We start from the raw sequence: 16,037 nt of genomic DNA on the forward strand, positions 1-16,037 counted from the left end.
ATTTTTTTTAATTTAATAAACAACTATTAAATTAAATTCAATTGTTTTATATCAATTGATTCTTAATTCTAATAAGTCTAGGCTTAGAAACTTTAATACTTATTAGATTAAAACTTAATTTTTAATGCTTCATTTTTATTTTATATTTTTTAGGTTTTCTAGAGCGCCCTGGACACTGCCAAGGAGGGGACACAAAAGGGAACACACAAAACAAAGAAAAGGAGAGGAAAAGTGGGAAGGATGAGGAAGAACAAGGAGACGTCTGGGCTTGTACATGATGATGGTTGTATATACTCTTTCAATTCCACTGCACTGTCATTCCCCACTTCTTCCATCTGCATCAATTCCCCCTGGCATTCACGCAGTAGGGCATGACTTTAGTCTGAGCACTCTTTCCAGAGTTCACCATAGAATCAGAATCAATCCCATTCGGATTCAAATTCAAACGAGACTTCACAAAAAAAAAAAAACCTAAAATTATTGGCTATATGTGTATATATGTAGTGTTAGATCTACGGATCAAATTCAGCAAAGACACCATCATTCCCAAAATCACACCATGTCTAGGTGAAGTAATTCCACCAACTATTTAGGCAATAAAGTAGTAGTATATACTTATAGAGTAGCCATTTATGACATCATGTGGGCATGAAAGACAAACCTTGAACCATAATTGCAGGTTCATATCTACATATATTGTATTCATGTTCACATGGGAGTAGACAAAAAGTTGACGATCATCATGGAAATTAATTAATTATTATCTTTGGGGCTGATGAGTCCAGGAATAGAGATTCCCATTAGAGCATATGCAAAGAATGGTGGGGGACCTTGATCTTTGGAACTTCCCATGAGGTATGTGTCCACAATCCATATCATTCATAAATGACCATTGCTTGCCTCCCCCTCTTTCCTCTTCTTGACCATTTCATCTCCTGTACAGATAAGGTGACGGTGGTGCCAACATTTTTTTTTCTTCTTTGGTCTTGGTTAAGTATTACTCTTCATTCTTTATTGTTCATAATTAAGAGTGACAGACCAAACTAGTCAATGTTTCTAATTTTAATGGGTAGTTGTAACGTGCGGAGTTGATCAGCTTTGAAATTGATTACCTTAAACTGAAACTTCAAATTTGTTTGATATTAAATTTGTTGAATGAAAGTGGAAACTCATCATAAGCCGTTCACACTATAAAGTGTTTTATATATAAATTTATATTGTATATTAAATTAATGGATGCAATTTTATTTTTATTTTTTTCACTTTTGTTGTTGAAGTATACATATTGTTTGAGTCATTTAATTTTTATTTTTGAATTTACAATAATTATGTGGCCTCATGACATTATGGTAACTCTTTTTTCAGGTTTTCGGGTTTTTTGCATGAGTTGTATATTTATTAAAAATATATTTTTTAAATCATAAAATAAAAAAATAATTCTAAAATTACAATACTTTTAAATTTCATGTAAAATTCATCTTTTGAAAAATATAAAAATGAACTCATCTTTTAAAAAAACAATTTTAGAATAAAAAGAGAACTCGTTTTTTTTAAAAGACGAACTCAATACAAAAAATAAATTCGTCTTTTCAAAAGAAGAATTTAATATAAAAATTGAATTCATTTTTTAACAAATTTAATGTAAAAAAATTAAAATAAATAAAAATAAAAAAGTGCCTTATTTTTGTATTTATTTTTAAACAATGGTATTTTTTAATATTTTTTCAAAATAACATTTAAAAAAAATCCCTCTCTATATTCTCAACTCATCATTTCATGGGATTCATATATGTATGCTGTTCAACTTCTATCATCATCTTATATATTTCATGTAATTTTTCACATACTATATTTCAAACAACCAAAAAAAAAGCATCTAGTTCTTTCATGAAAATTTAAATTATATATTAAATTAGTAAAAGTAGTCAAAGTAATTTGTGGTGTATGATGGTTGAAAAATTAATTCTAAATCTATTATCATTTGTGAAGAACTAAACAACAAGTCATATTTTCTAAAATTTGAAAAATATTATTACAATGAGTATTCAATGGGAAGTAATAATGCTTATGGTGGCACTTATTAAAAATAAATAAAAAGAAAAAAAAAAGGGAAAAAAGAAAAAGAAAAGTAGAAGCAGAAGAAGTGCTTTGATAATGAGTATTCATGAATGTGATTTCAGAAAATGATGTAAGCTGGTGACTCCATATAAGTGAACAAAATTGGTTGCTTTCTTCTTAACCCTTGGTCAAATAAATGCAACAGTTGGGCTATCATCCACCACCCCATTTTTCTGCTGTTTTCATTCTAAGATATGTATGGTTTGCATCATCCTACTTTTAGAAAAATCCAATCATTGACTTTCAAAAGCATTGCTGTAGAAAAGAAAAACAAAGCATAAAATATGTAAAGAAAATCGGTACAACCTGTTCACAAGTCACAACTAGCTAATTAGAAAAAGTGGGATTTCTTTGTTGAATTTTGATTTCAATCACCATCATGTAATCAATGAATCTTTTTTTTAATTAACAACATGGATGATGTCACTATTCAATGGTTGAATTTTCCTTATTTTCTGGACCCACCCATTTGTCGTCAGGACCACCTAAGCCAAAAATAAATAGACAAATACAATAAAATATCTAGTCAAGTATCAGAGTGTGATTGAAATCATCTATGAGTACTTGAATAAACTTTACCCATGTTTCCACATGAATAAACTTCAGGGTTTTAATGGTTTGAATGATTCATCACAACCCCCCAGATCATTCACTCCCGAATTACTTAACAACAGTGCTGACTTGAACAAGCTCCATGTGATGGGCTCATCCCAACCCATTTCCCATTCCAGAATAATTGGAATATCAACTCCACATAATGGCGTTTTAAACAATCCTTGATTCATTTTTTATCAAAAAAAATGTGTCATATGAGCATGTGGTGATATAAGCCACTGTGCTTAATACTAATAATATAAGAAACCCCCAAGAAAAACCATGCTGGATCATCATCTACTTTACGTAGGGTTTTGGTTCTTGTTGACCAAATTGTTCTTTAATCACACAATGCATGTGCACGCGTCTCACATGTCTGCAACACTTATCTGGAAGAGACTTTGATATATGTATATTAATATGTCATTAGTATGATTGTTTGAAGTTAGTTTCCTCAGTTGCATTATTATATTAAGAATGAAATGGGTAAGTTAACCGAACATGGGTGATAAGTTTTCAAATTCAAAGGAGGAGGTAACTGCCTTTGATTGCAGTCTAAGGAATGGATCTATTGAAAATGAGCACTCCAAAGCATGGGGTACTGTGGGCTTTGGATGAGAGGGAATGAGAATCAATCCCACGTGATTCTTAAGAGTGATGTCCCACCATCATGGGGCTTTTCCCTTTTGGGTGGGCAGATGGGTGTAAAGGGCTACATTTATTCTATGAACATGAGCGTTGGTTCAACTGTATATCCAGGAAAATTTGGGGTATAGGCATCTGTAGAGACCACATGCAGTGAGTGGAACCATGCACCAAGAATTTGAAAAAAAATAAAATAAAAAAAATCAGGAACCTAGTTGAAGATGCCAGAAATCCCAAGATTTATGGACCTAACAGACTATACCACATGCTTTTCCAGCTGATATTTCTTTCCTGGTTGGTCTTGGCCTACCAGAGGTTATGAATTTTGGTCAGTATGCTAGAAATCATAGATGCCTATATATTTTAGGCGGTGACCAGAGCCAATCACTAGCCAACTACAGCCTGCAAACCCCCAAGCAGATCAACATCAGTGAGGATATGGGACTGGCAAGAGATCCAAGGACATCAACCTCAGCAAGAGTGGTCCTTTTTGGGGTGTAAGTTGTCAGTATCCAAAAAGATAGGACTGCTATCTACCATTCTATATATGGATTCTTATTTATTGGGCTGAAGAAATTAGCTCGAGCGAGGTGTAATGAAAATTTTAGATGTGGGTTTGTCCTTAAACTCCAAAATTAGGCTCTTTCACTATATGCATTTGCGGATCATACGATACAAGTCCAATGAAGGCTAGGAGTGAATTTGACAATGAGAACAAGGGTTCCTTGGGAAAGCAATAAAATACGGTTCCCCCATTAATACGATGCTTTAGATGACGCAGAGGGATCAGAGTCAATCCATAGCGCATCGACTAGGGGGATTTGAAGATTCAAAGAATATTATATTTTAAAGGTTGAGGGACCAGCAAGATTTGGAACTACATCACCCACTTGCAAGTTGGAAAAGAACTAGTGTTTTCTTCCCAACTGATTAAGGCAGAGACATCTTTTGAATATTCTCACTTGTGATATTAAGTTCACTACCAATGGTCCAGGGTCCAGGGTCCAGGGTCCAGCCAACCCTGGAAATATATTCCTCCATTTTGCCCACACTTGCTACGTTGCCGTCTATAATTTCCCTCTTTGTCAACACCCAGGGCTTTCCGGCACTGTAATTCAAAAGTTTGCTTTATTGCAAGAAAGAAAAAAGAGGAGATGGGGACGTAAGGAGGGGAGAAAAGCAAGTCAAACATTACTTTGGAGTCCAGCCTTCTCAAGCAAGCGTGAGCTCCATAGTCCATCTGTTTACACTGGGACGATATTTAAAAATTAAGCGAACCCCACGAGTAACCTTATAAAAGAAAGGTCAATTCCTTATTTTGGGTCGTTGGATTGGCTAAAATTTGACTAGAGGTGCGGTTGTCGATCCACTCCTAGGAGTGATCAGACAATCATAAAGTTGATTTAGATGTGTTGGTCCATGGAAATTGGTGTAACATATGATTCTAGAACCCTTTTTTTTTGGTCTAATTTTTATGTGGCTTGTATTGTTTATGGGAGACGGGGTCGGATGGGCATTGGCGTCTACTTATCGTGTATCAGTCCAATACGTCTATGACAAAATATAGGGCATATAATTGACAAAACACAGAATATAGTAGACTTCAATGACATTCATTTGTCATAATTCCAAGATTAATCCTATGGAAAAGTGGTGATCCACTAGAACTCAATCGCATACCATTGCCTAATCATCCAATTACATGTCGGCGTAAAAGAAATCCAAAGTCGACGGTTGATTCAATGGGTCTTTTCATTTTCATTTCTATTAGACGTTACACATCCAACCCCCAGAGCCACCAGCACAGTGTGGGCAAAAATAAGAAAAATCAAATTCCCAGTAATGATTTTACAATTCAATTGAGATTTGCTGAACTTAAGGCTATTTTAGCAAGTTTTAAACCAATCAAAAGCTGAGATTATTCAAAGGCAGCTCTTGCTGCTCTCTCCACCCAGAGAAATCTGTGGCCTGTTCCTAGCCAAAGGGTATATTGGAAAAGGATTTTAAAAAAACGGGTTGGTGGAAGGAGGGAAGGAAAGAGCGTTAAATCTTGACACCACAATTCCAAACCAAAATATTTGAAGATTCCCAATTTCCCTTTCCATTGCTCCATGTAAATTTAAAGGATCCATTGGATGTCAACCAGGAAAAAGGGAGCAAACTGGCAATAATAAATCAAGACTGCAACTATCAATCCTGCTGCTTGTTACAACTGCATCATCCTACATAAACAGACAGCCAAAAACAGGGTACCTAGCATATACTTATGTCAAGAAGTTTCTTGTTAACACAAAGCAGTCTTCGAATGTCTAATAGCGGTCGAACGACGAGGGGCGCCCTCCTCTGTTAGGGCGGTCATAAGGACCTGGCCTGTTCCTGTAGCTCCTACCCTCATTACGTGCTGAACCCCCACCTGCATACCTGTCCCCACCCCCTCTTGGGGCAGCATCCCGATCATAGCCTCTGTCTTTGCCATAACCATTTTGAGGGTAACGATCTGAACCACCATACCTATCGCCTGAGAATCGATCTCCACTGGGTGCATACCTGCATGGTTTCAAATAGCTGTTACAGTGGTCTGTTGCTAAAAGCTAAGTATAACGAGACCAATTGCTTTATGTGGGCAGTTGACATCACAAAATGGCAGCCATGTCTAAAAATAATGTAACAATGTCATTCCAATGTCACGACCATGGCATTATAACCAAACGGGTACCTGTCATTGACATAGCGATCACGGGTGCCATATTTGTTGTCTCTGCTCTCAAAACGATCTCTATCTCCATAGCGTCCCCCATCATAACGATCCTCCATGTACCGATCCCGTTCCCCGCCAAAGCGGTCCCCACGACCACCACTAAACCTAGAACGTGAAGGAAACGGAGCACCACCTCTACCTCGGCCACCACCTGATGAAGGGCAGTCCCTTGCCCAATGCCCAGGGCGACCACACTTGAAGCAGTCATCTTGGCCTGCAGATCTATCTCCTCCCCCATAGCTTCCCCTGCCACCTGATGAGTAACCTCCATTGTAGCCATGGTCTGGATCCTCCCCCATTTTGGGTTGGGCCTTGTTCACTGAAATGATCCGATCACCAAAATCCCGTCCATGCATCTCTCTGATTGCATCTTCCATTCCCCTACGGTCTGCATAGGTAATAAACCCAAATCCACGTGGCCGGCCTGTATCTCTTTCCAACATAATCTACATGAACACCAGACTTGAGAAGCTGATGCACTAATGCAACACTAATAAATGGACATTTAGAAATTTAGATTTAGAAAGATTTAACATGAATATAAAAGGATAAAGAGAACGAAAGGCGCTTCAGACGAATCAGCCTTGAGTGTTCTATCACAAGCATGTCAAAATGCCACAAACTCCAAAGTTGCTGCAGTTAATGTAACGTAAAACTATTTTGAGAAAACACCATAACAGATACAACATGAATGCTAAAAAACAAAATTAGCATTATGGCACCCTACATAAGAATTTAAAACACCAACAAAAAATAACACCAGTCATGCCCCAAATCCTATTGCCTATTGAAGAACTAAGAAAAACACAGTTTATAAACAAAATTTGGGGGCTCCAAATACGACCAATGAATGCCAACAATTTGACTCTTTTCTTTTCCAAAGAACATGGGTTCAATAGAAAAAAAACTGCATCACCCTCTTACAAGCCATAGACATTGCAAAAAAGATTCCCAAAACACTCTCATGTTGAACTTTGAAAACAAATAATAGCACCATGGTAACTGCTTCATCATATGACCAGATAGAATCAGGGCCTATAAATTGATATTTTGGAACAGCTTGGACTTGCTGGTGACCAATACCACAAAAAGTTGACAAGGGAGAATCCTTACAAGAGGCCGGAACATCATCTAATTCTCAGAATTGAAATACCAGTTACATTTGCTAGTTGATAATACCATAGAACCACTTTCCAGTCACATGGGTTTAGTTCACAGAAGCTCCAAACCTATCTTGTCAATTTTTTATTTTTTATTTTTGATAAATAAGAAAATATATTTAAAGTGCCAAAAGAACTAGCAAACCTGTCTTTTCATATTTTATGCAGGCAAAACAAAATGATATGCAAGATTGGATGCCTTATTTGTTTTTTCACATTCTTAAGCCAGGAAAAGGCAATGCAAGCTCAGAGATAACATGCATATAAGAAACTCTAAATGGTGTGCCGTGTCCCAAAACCATATTGCTAAGACAGGGAACTAGCAAGTAAATATTAATGTCAGTTTTCAAGAAGCAGCATGAGACATCACAACATGATATAGAATGGGAAAACAAAAAAGAAAATACTTTCAAACATCAATAGAACAAAGGAAAATTTTATTTTAAAGATAACTCATTGGCCAAAACAGTAGAAAGTAAAACATAGACACTAAGATTCCATCTGCATGACACATTTCAAAACAGGAAAGCAATACGCAGATTAAAATAACTTAAAAAAAGAACAAAAGCAAAAACAAGCACGCAAAGAGATAACTTACAATCTCTTCATCATTCAATGTAAATTGAATATGGGAAATCTCGAGGCATGATACTTTCAGCAACAATACAAATAATGCACCATCACATTTTGATATTGCAAAAACTCTTACTTAAAGCAGAAGAATATGGCAAACTGCATGTATGTTGCCCGACATAATATGCAATAGCTGGCTCCAGTTATCCATGGAATCCACTTATCAATTCAAGCATAAAGCAGTACATACCCACCACACAGGAAATTCCTCTAATCTGTCTTAATGTAATTATAACATGCCACTTGAATTAATCTTCTTTAATAGCATTCTATTCAATAGCTATGTTTTGATCAATAGGTCAGTAAATCTTATCAATGAATAATTACCAAGACATATTGGAACCCAGACAGGATATATCTTGCAGTTGGGCAGCTCAGCAACCAAACAGAGAAGACCAAATGGGGAAGATCATGTGAAATCAATCTTCACAAAGTTCAAGATTTTTACTTTTTCTGTCTCCTTCAGGGACTCATTGACCCAGTCAGCACAGTAAGAATTGGCTTCACATCTAATCATGAAATGATAAGTTTGTCCATACATTTGGTCAGACCAGCAGACTGATTCATAATCAAGGCAATCCCATCCAACAAAAAAACTTGGCTGATATGCATCCTATATAGGTGAAATTCATCCTCTGAGATAATAAGCTAAAACAGAAAATTTTCAAGCCAGAGCCCATCTATTATGAAGTACTACCAAAAAGGATGCCACAGAGAATACTCTAGAAAGATAGAAAGTAGGGGATGAAAGGGTTTGACTAGATACCAGCATAAAATATCCAGTCTCTGAATCCAATATTCTAACAATTCAGAGTTTTAGTTAGCGAAAAGAAAGTCTCTTCCACCATAACTTTTCTTTAAAGTTCTCAAGGTAATGATCCAACCACTTCTAAGCACCAAAATTCAAAATGTAATAAAAATATTAAATTAGTGTTGTTGATACAGTAATATTTCTGCCCTCAGCCTTGCAGAATATAGTTCTCCAAAATTGTAGAGTTGGATAAAATTTCCATCACAGTCTGACATTAATACAGTTTCTGGCACCTGAGGTTTCCAACAGACACAAGTAAATGTGGATGAATAAAAAAAATTTCACTGAATTGGTTCATCCTAAAGTTTCCTGAATATCACAATCTGAAATGAGATGGCCAGAAAGCAGAAATGCAGTTTAAGCCTCTACAGATGATTTGAAGTTACTTAAGCTGGTTTAGAATGTTAAGAGGAAAAGGTATGATCCAAGCAACCATATCCACACTCTGGAAGCAGTAACAAAACTTTTCCTGATCATATTTACCAACTATAGCCAGCAGTACTAGCTTGATCATTTTGACAACTTCAAAGAAACAAAATCTCTAGGAGACAGAAAAGCAGGAGCCTTGGAGATGAAGAACCAGTCATCTAAACTTTCTTCAATCTTGAGACCATTATCGATGTGCTTTCTTGCGCAAAAACAAAACACACAAAATCAAACCGGATTCATGCATACTCTTTTACTTGAAGAACAAGCACCGTTTCTGCAAGTCAACCTAAAGAGTACTTGTTAAATCAACAAACGTTACCATGCAGCAGCCTTTAAGAAGAGACCGCACCATATAAAATGATACTTTAACAGCACTAGATGAACTCTCAGGATTCTGTGAGAAGGGAAATCACACGAAATTAGACCAGCATTTACCCACGTCCATAGAACACCAACAAGGATTCACCATCAAGCTTAATAGTTTTTCTCGCATAACCAACATGCAAAACCTTTACCACCATGTTTCAGTCGGACAATACAAAAGTTAGAATTCTGCTTGAAACACTAGCAAGGTTTCATTTAAAATAATAAACAAATTAAATTCGTCAAGTAAATGAACAATGATATCATCTGATCAAATGCAGATCGGTTTAGACTCTTCAATTCCTTAGATAATCCAAACAGCACATCTGTGAGCAGTAAAAACCAGTAAATTTCACTACAAAGAAAGCTTCTCAAATTTTTCTAAATCGTGTGACCCATTGATTATTCAACCTTTTTCACAACATTGGATCACATTCCAAACTTATGATTAGGCTTTTATTGTGAACCCGAAAACCATCTCATTTCATCAATGATAACTCTTTCCACGAAATAGCAGATTTCACAAACACCAGGCATCTAAATCTAGCTGCCTTCTGTGAACCAGACTCCACATACCCAGACACCATCTGTTTATGTGAATACTTCCTGGCTTGAGAATCTCAAAACAACCATCTGAATGTTATAAAATCACACAAATGACATTGAGCTTCAGCAACTCGATGCATCAATCTGACCAAAAATTTCTCACACTCAAATCTACGGATCTCAAAAGATATAACCAGCATTCCAAAAAGACAACAAAACAAATAAAGGGCATTAATATGATGAAAAGGAAAAATTGAACAAATAAGAAAATAACTAATACTGTCACAAATTTGTAGGATGAAGACAAAGTTATTGAAAAATACAGAATGTAAAGCAACAAGATCAACAACTACAGATAAACAACAGTCCACATGTCAGTTAACAATAAAATCTTTCTTAAAAGAGCAACTCTTCCCTTTCATTTTCCTCTTTTAGACAGAGACACCTCAGAGAGCAACCAATTGGTGATTGCCTGCAACAAGGCATGTAATGTCCCGGAATATTATTTGGCAGTGAAGGCATTGCCTAAAAAGTGAATGATAATTGACACATCAAATAGTGATGGCAATGACCTAACAAATAAGTAGGCAGCATCCTTTTTCCCTGATAATGTTAACCAAGGTCCCAGCAGTGTCTCATTGATATAAAAACTGTTTTATATTTAACGTATTAAAAACCATCCATAAACTGTGGTTTTAAGTTTCAGCTGTGGTATCAAAGATCTTTGAGGTAGCTAGGTCAAAGATGATACAATAGGTAAGATACTAAGATGAGTTTAAAAGGCCAGATAAAGATTGTTTCACATAGTCAATATTGTATGGGTTCCTCCTAGAGGCATAGCAAAGATGATGGGAATCTCCTTTAAGGGCGGCTTTAGAACCCTTCCAAAATGGAAGACTCTTTGGTAAGTGGTTGTCTTATCCTTAACATGGTTTATTTGGCTGGAAAGGAATGCAAGGATTTTTAAGGACAGATGGAAATATGAGGATTCCATGTGAGCATTGATTTACTTTCCTTCCTTTGGGCCTCAATCACCAAGCCTTTTGCAAATATTCTTTTGTTTCTTGTAATGCTAGACTAGAAGAGTGCTTGCTACTCAAACAAGTTGAAGAAGAAAGCCATGATTGGTTGATCAACCCCTTAAGTAGTTTTGTAAAGTTAAACATTGATGGATGTTTCTGGGGAATCCCGGCCATATGGATATCGATGGTGTGATCATAGATGACTCAAGTACAATGTTGAGAGCCTACTCTAAGCAAACAGGTGAGGAGTTGGCTATCAAGGCAGAGATATTGGCATTGTTGGAGGTTTAACTGCAGGCCTAAAGCCTTAGACCTTTCCAATCTAATTGTAGAGGGAGATTCTACAACTTTAATATCTTGGGTGAATAAGAAAAGAGGTTCATGGAAGTTTGACAATTGAATGCGCAAAATCATCAAGGTAGCTAGTGAGTTGGGTTACCTGTTCAGCCAACCAAGTCGCATATCAGTTAGCCAAACAAGGAGCTAAGCTTTTGGCCCCCTTTTGTTAGAGATTCTTGTCCCCCCTTGAGTGTACAATATTTCTCATTGTGTACCTTCGAGTTTTTTCTTTGTGAGGATGTGCTAGTTTTTATGGGGCTTGACAGCAGTTAATTTCTAACCATTTTTTTGTACATCTATGAAGATTGTTCATCCTTCTTATATTTATCTTCAAAGACGAATGAACATGTTTGTTTCTGTTTTCAAAAATGACAAAAGGCCAGATAAAGAGGAACTCAGAAAATAATGTTGCAAAAAGAACCTACTATTTGTTTTGTGGAAATATCTCTGACACATCCCAAAAGTCTAGATATGTTGACACCATGGTATGTGTTTTGTGAGTGTAATGTACCATAATGAAACATACCTATTAGTCCTATTCAACTCTGTGTTAAGGAATTATTTTATCTATTAGCACCAAAAAGGGGTGACCCCCTGATAAACAAGTGAGTCATAATATAAATAATACTTTTATGATTGAGCATTATTGGATCATTTCACTTCTCCTTTAACTAGAAATGAGAAATTCATGGGATCATAGATTATAATAGAACTTCTAACAGAAGGAATAATGTAAAAGCTTCAAACATTTGTAAGCAAATAAAGATATATATATTGATAGGTAAAATCCCGGTAGTATATATAAAAAGAGAAGGACGCCCAAAAATATGACATGTAATTTTACATAAATTCAAGTTCCTCTTAACATACTCCTTTTTTTAATAAATAAGGATATCATTGAGTAAAAGAAGAGGAATCAACTATAAACAAAGGTATTCTATCTATTCTCCATGTTCAGTGTATCTTGGATGTTGCCTTCCTTTGTCATGGAATCCCTTATCAACTGGCAAGATTATGCAGTGTGGCAATGTAAGATCATTTTTCCATCACTTTAGAATTTTCTTTGGTTGTAGGATGTCTTGAAAGGGTTAAGAATTAAAAGTATGGATAACCACTCTGAAAATAAGCTCAGTAGAGGCTGAAAACTCTCAATAAATTCTAACAATTTCAAAAGACACATAGGTCTATATGGACTTATTTCTAATGTGAATACACTCTTTGCTAGCACAAATACAAATACCAATTCAAAGCTAAAAGAGCTACAAATTTGACAAAAAATAAACTACTAAAGCCAATCCTAATAAAATGAATGCTCCAAATAAAACCATGGGCTGCCAGTCCAATCCATGCCAATAATGTGGAAATTCATAAACTATCATTGCTGAAATAAACATACACAGAGACTTAAATTAACTATATAAGTTCGCAAGAGGAGCTTAAATCTTCATTTGCGTTCCAAATTAAGCTTTGGGAATTGAAACCATTCTTTCGTCTACTAAGGGTGTCAATGTTGCTCCCCATTAAGGACAGAGAAGAATAGAAGCTTGGAGGCCACACACACTGACTCTTTTCTGGTACATCTGGAAGGAACTTGATAGGATAATTTTTTATGAGGTGAAGCAGATACTTAAGTTGAAAGACATTCTTCTCAGGTTTTTTATTTTCTTAGTCAAAAGATTCTCTTGAGAAAAGAAGTTGATCCTTCCTAGAGTTCATTGATAGGTTGGTCATAGCCGAGGCTTGTAGTATTAGCTTGGTTTTGGTTTCCCATGACAATGCAGAAAGAGGTTGTGACTAGATTCTGTGAACTTATTATACATAAAATACCAATCAAAAATCCATCCATTTCTAGCAATCAAAGGATCCAAAGTCAAGCATGCCCTCATCCAAGTAAGAACCCACTTTTCTGACAGAAAGAGAACCACAATCCATACCATTTACCAACATCAGATTTGTCAGAAAATAAACCATCAACACTTCTTTGCCAAACCATCCCCTTGTCCTATTTGATCAACTGCATAACAGCAGCTCAAAAAAAAAAAAAACAAACAAACAAACAAAACAAAAATGAGATGCTCCGAATCTCATAATTCGGGAGTTTCACTAACAGTCACATTCCACATCATCAGATCCCAGGGCACTACACATCATCTTCCACCCAAGCACTTTTATCCACAACAATCCAAGAAAGATCTGAATGTTCCTTCACAAGTGGAAATTCCACACACCACACAGCTTCCCAAGGTTCACAAACTTACAGTCCTCTGCTTTCATCCCTACCCCCTTCAAAAAGAACCAAAATACTTGTAATCGCCTTTTAGAAACCTACTGCACTGCATAAATAATATTATCTTATACCACAAAATGATATTTTAACCCACTTCCATACATGCTCCTATTAATCTTATACCACCAGAATGATGATCTCAGAATGAAACATTCTAGATCAAAGTTTAGCTTCCATAATCAAAGTTAAGCCTCCATATTCAAAGATACCTCTCTTCCACATTCTTAATCTCTTATTGGACCTCCTTTTCACTGAAATCTATATTGCCCTATCCTTAAAGAAGCACCCCAAAGGCAAACCTGGGTAAAAAGAAAATGATGCAGGTGGATGAATTTGAAAAGAAAATGGAATTTAAGATGAATTTGATACTTGGAAATCATGAAAAAGAATAATCATCTCAAAAACTGAGAGCCATTATGATACTGATTGGGCACAAATATTCTTCCACATTTCATGGCCACTAATATAAGGTGCAGATTGAACATCATAATTTCATGCCAAAAACAAAATTTCTGAAAATAATAGGACACAGACAATGAGGAGACGTCCATAAGGGACAACTGATAAACTTTTTTTTATTGGGAAGTGTTAAATTGGGCGGAAGAGGATGGGGGGAAGGCAAAGAGTGGAAGAAGGAAATAGAAACCATGATTGACTTATGAGGCACACCTTTTATAGTAAACAATATATGCATTTTAGATGTAAATCTATACTCGGAGTTATTTCCAAACTTGCATGTATTTTGGGACAGACTGGTAGCTTCTTGGGAGGTGGGAGTGCTCCCCTGAGGGTATGTGTCTTGGCTTGTGCAACTATTTGAGAAAAGATTCTTACTTTAACTATCTCATGAGAAGAGGATGGCCTTCACTAAACATGTGTAGTTTGCACAGTAGTACAGAGGAGATAACCAGCCATATACTCATCCATTGTGCTAGACCCTACTTTTTGCAGGATTTCCAGATTGATTTACTTTGGGTTTCAGTTGGTGTTACTGCGGTCTGCTAAGGAGCTTATGCTGTGTTGGCATGATAGGGATTAGATAAACAGCAGAGGAACCTATGGAACATGGCTCCTCTTGCTTATTTTGGTGCATCTAAATTAGAGCATAATTTAGCGCATCCAGACAGATGCAAAATGGCTGAATCTTTGAGGAGGAGAAGCTTTCTAACCAGAGATTGAAAGACTTCTTTCTGAAATCTCTTCTGGATTGGTCTAGACTTCACTTGGGAAATTGAACCGTTCTATGTTGAGTTTCATCACGGTTCGGTATAGAGTTAAGGGCTAGCCCACATTGCTCTGCTCTTTCTCTTTTCTTTTTCCATGTGGAGCTCTTAGTATACTCCCGGCTTACATGATTGTGGTGTACACAGTTGCACCAGTTTTTATTAGGCACCCTTAAATATAATTTCCTCTCTGCCTAATTAGGGTAAAAAAAAAGGAGTGGGGGAGAGGACGGGACAGATTAGACATAAACATTATTCAATGGATTCTCTAACAAAATTCACCACCACCCTAATGCGAGGACTAGGTACCTTATTTAACAAGACATTTCTAGAAAACAATTCCATACCATGTTCCAATACATTCCGCTTGGATTTAGCCCTTATCTCTAGATAAAGGGAACATTCCTTCATGGGGGCAAACAAGCGGAATGGAGTGCTTTATCAAATACAAACACTAGTGTGCAGAGCCCAAGTTCATAAAATTAGGTTGAGATCAATACTGATGTACTGGAAAAGAAAGGCTTGGAGTGACAAGCAGACATCACAAAAAACAAATCCTCCGCAATTATCAGGTAAACGAGAAAACTACCCAAACAAATATTTCGGAAACCGAATCAACATGACCCAAAGATCTCATTTTTTTCATATTTCCCTATACGTTCTAGGGTACCAAACAAAGGTCTACGAAATAAGAAAAGAAATAGTAATCAAAACCCTACCTGAGATTCAATAATTTTGCCGAAACGGCTGAAAGTGTTTTCCAGCTGTCGTTCGGTGACGTCCCACGACAACCCTCCAACAAATATACGGTTCTCTTCTTTCCCAGCCATTACAATTCCAAATTTTCTGAGGAAACAAACAGTCAATAATGAATTGGAGATCCAAACCCTAGAAAACAAGAGAGAGAGAATACCTTCTCTGGATTTCTCTGTCGATCGTATTGTGATTTGTGATTTGTGATTTGTGATTTGTGTTTTGTGACTTGTGACTTTGAGTTATGCAAACCCTAGAATTTAGGCTGTGAAGTGAGTGAGTGTCGCTCCATGGGGTTGTACTCTTTGGGCTTAGTGTACACATCGAGGACCATGGATGATAGGGAATACAATATG

General features: G+C 36.4%; 1 protein-coding gene across 2 annotated transcripts; it reads right to left on the reverse strand.

Annotated features, from left to right (window-relative positions):
* Positions 1-5,432: 5,432 nt before the first annotated feature.
* On the reverse strand, positions 5,433-16,016 carry LOC100261508 (glycine-rich RNA-binding protein RZ1C). Of its 2 annotated transcripts, XM_002267142.5 has the most exons (4): positions 15,842-16,016; positions 15,648-15,774; positions 6,074-6,561; positions 5,433-5,904 (listed from the first exon to the last, which is right to left on the reverse strand). In XM_002267142.5, exons 1-4 carry the CDS (start codon positions 16,003-16,005, stop codon positions 5,667-5,669), a joined length of 1,017 nt encoding a protein of 338 aa, XP_002267178.2. In that variant the 5' UTR covers positions 16,006-16,016; the 3' UTR covers positions 5,433-5,666. The 2 variants fall into 2 exon arrangements, with proteins under 2 accessions (XP_002267178.2, XP_059597405.1); XM_059741422.1 differs by lacking the exons at positions 15,648-15,774; positions 15,842-16,016 and adding an exon at positions 7,874-7,984.
* Positions 16,017-16,037: the final 21 nt, after the last annotated feature.

The sequence above is a fragment of the Vitis vinifera genome, chromosome 13 (genome assembly GCF_030704535.1).
Source record: "Vitis vinifera cultivar Pinot Noir 40024 chromosome 13, ASM3070453v1".
Lineage (NCBI taxonomy): Eukaryota > Viridiplantae > Streptophyta > Magnoliopsida > Vitales > Vitaceae > Vitis > Vitis vinifera.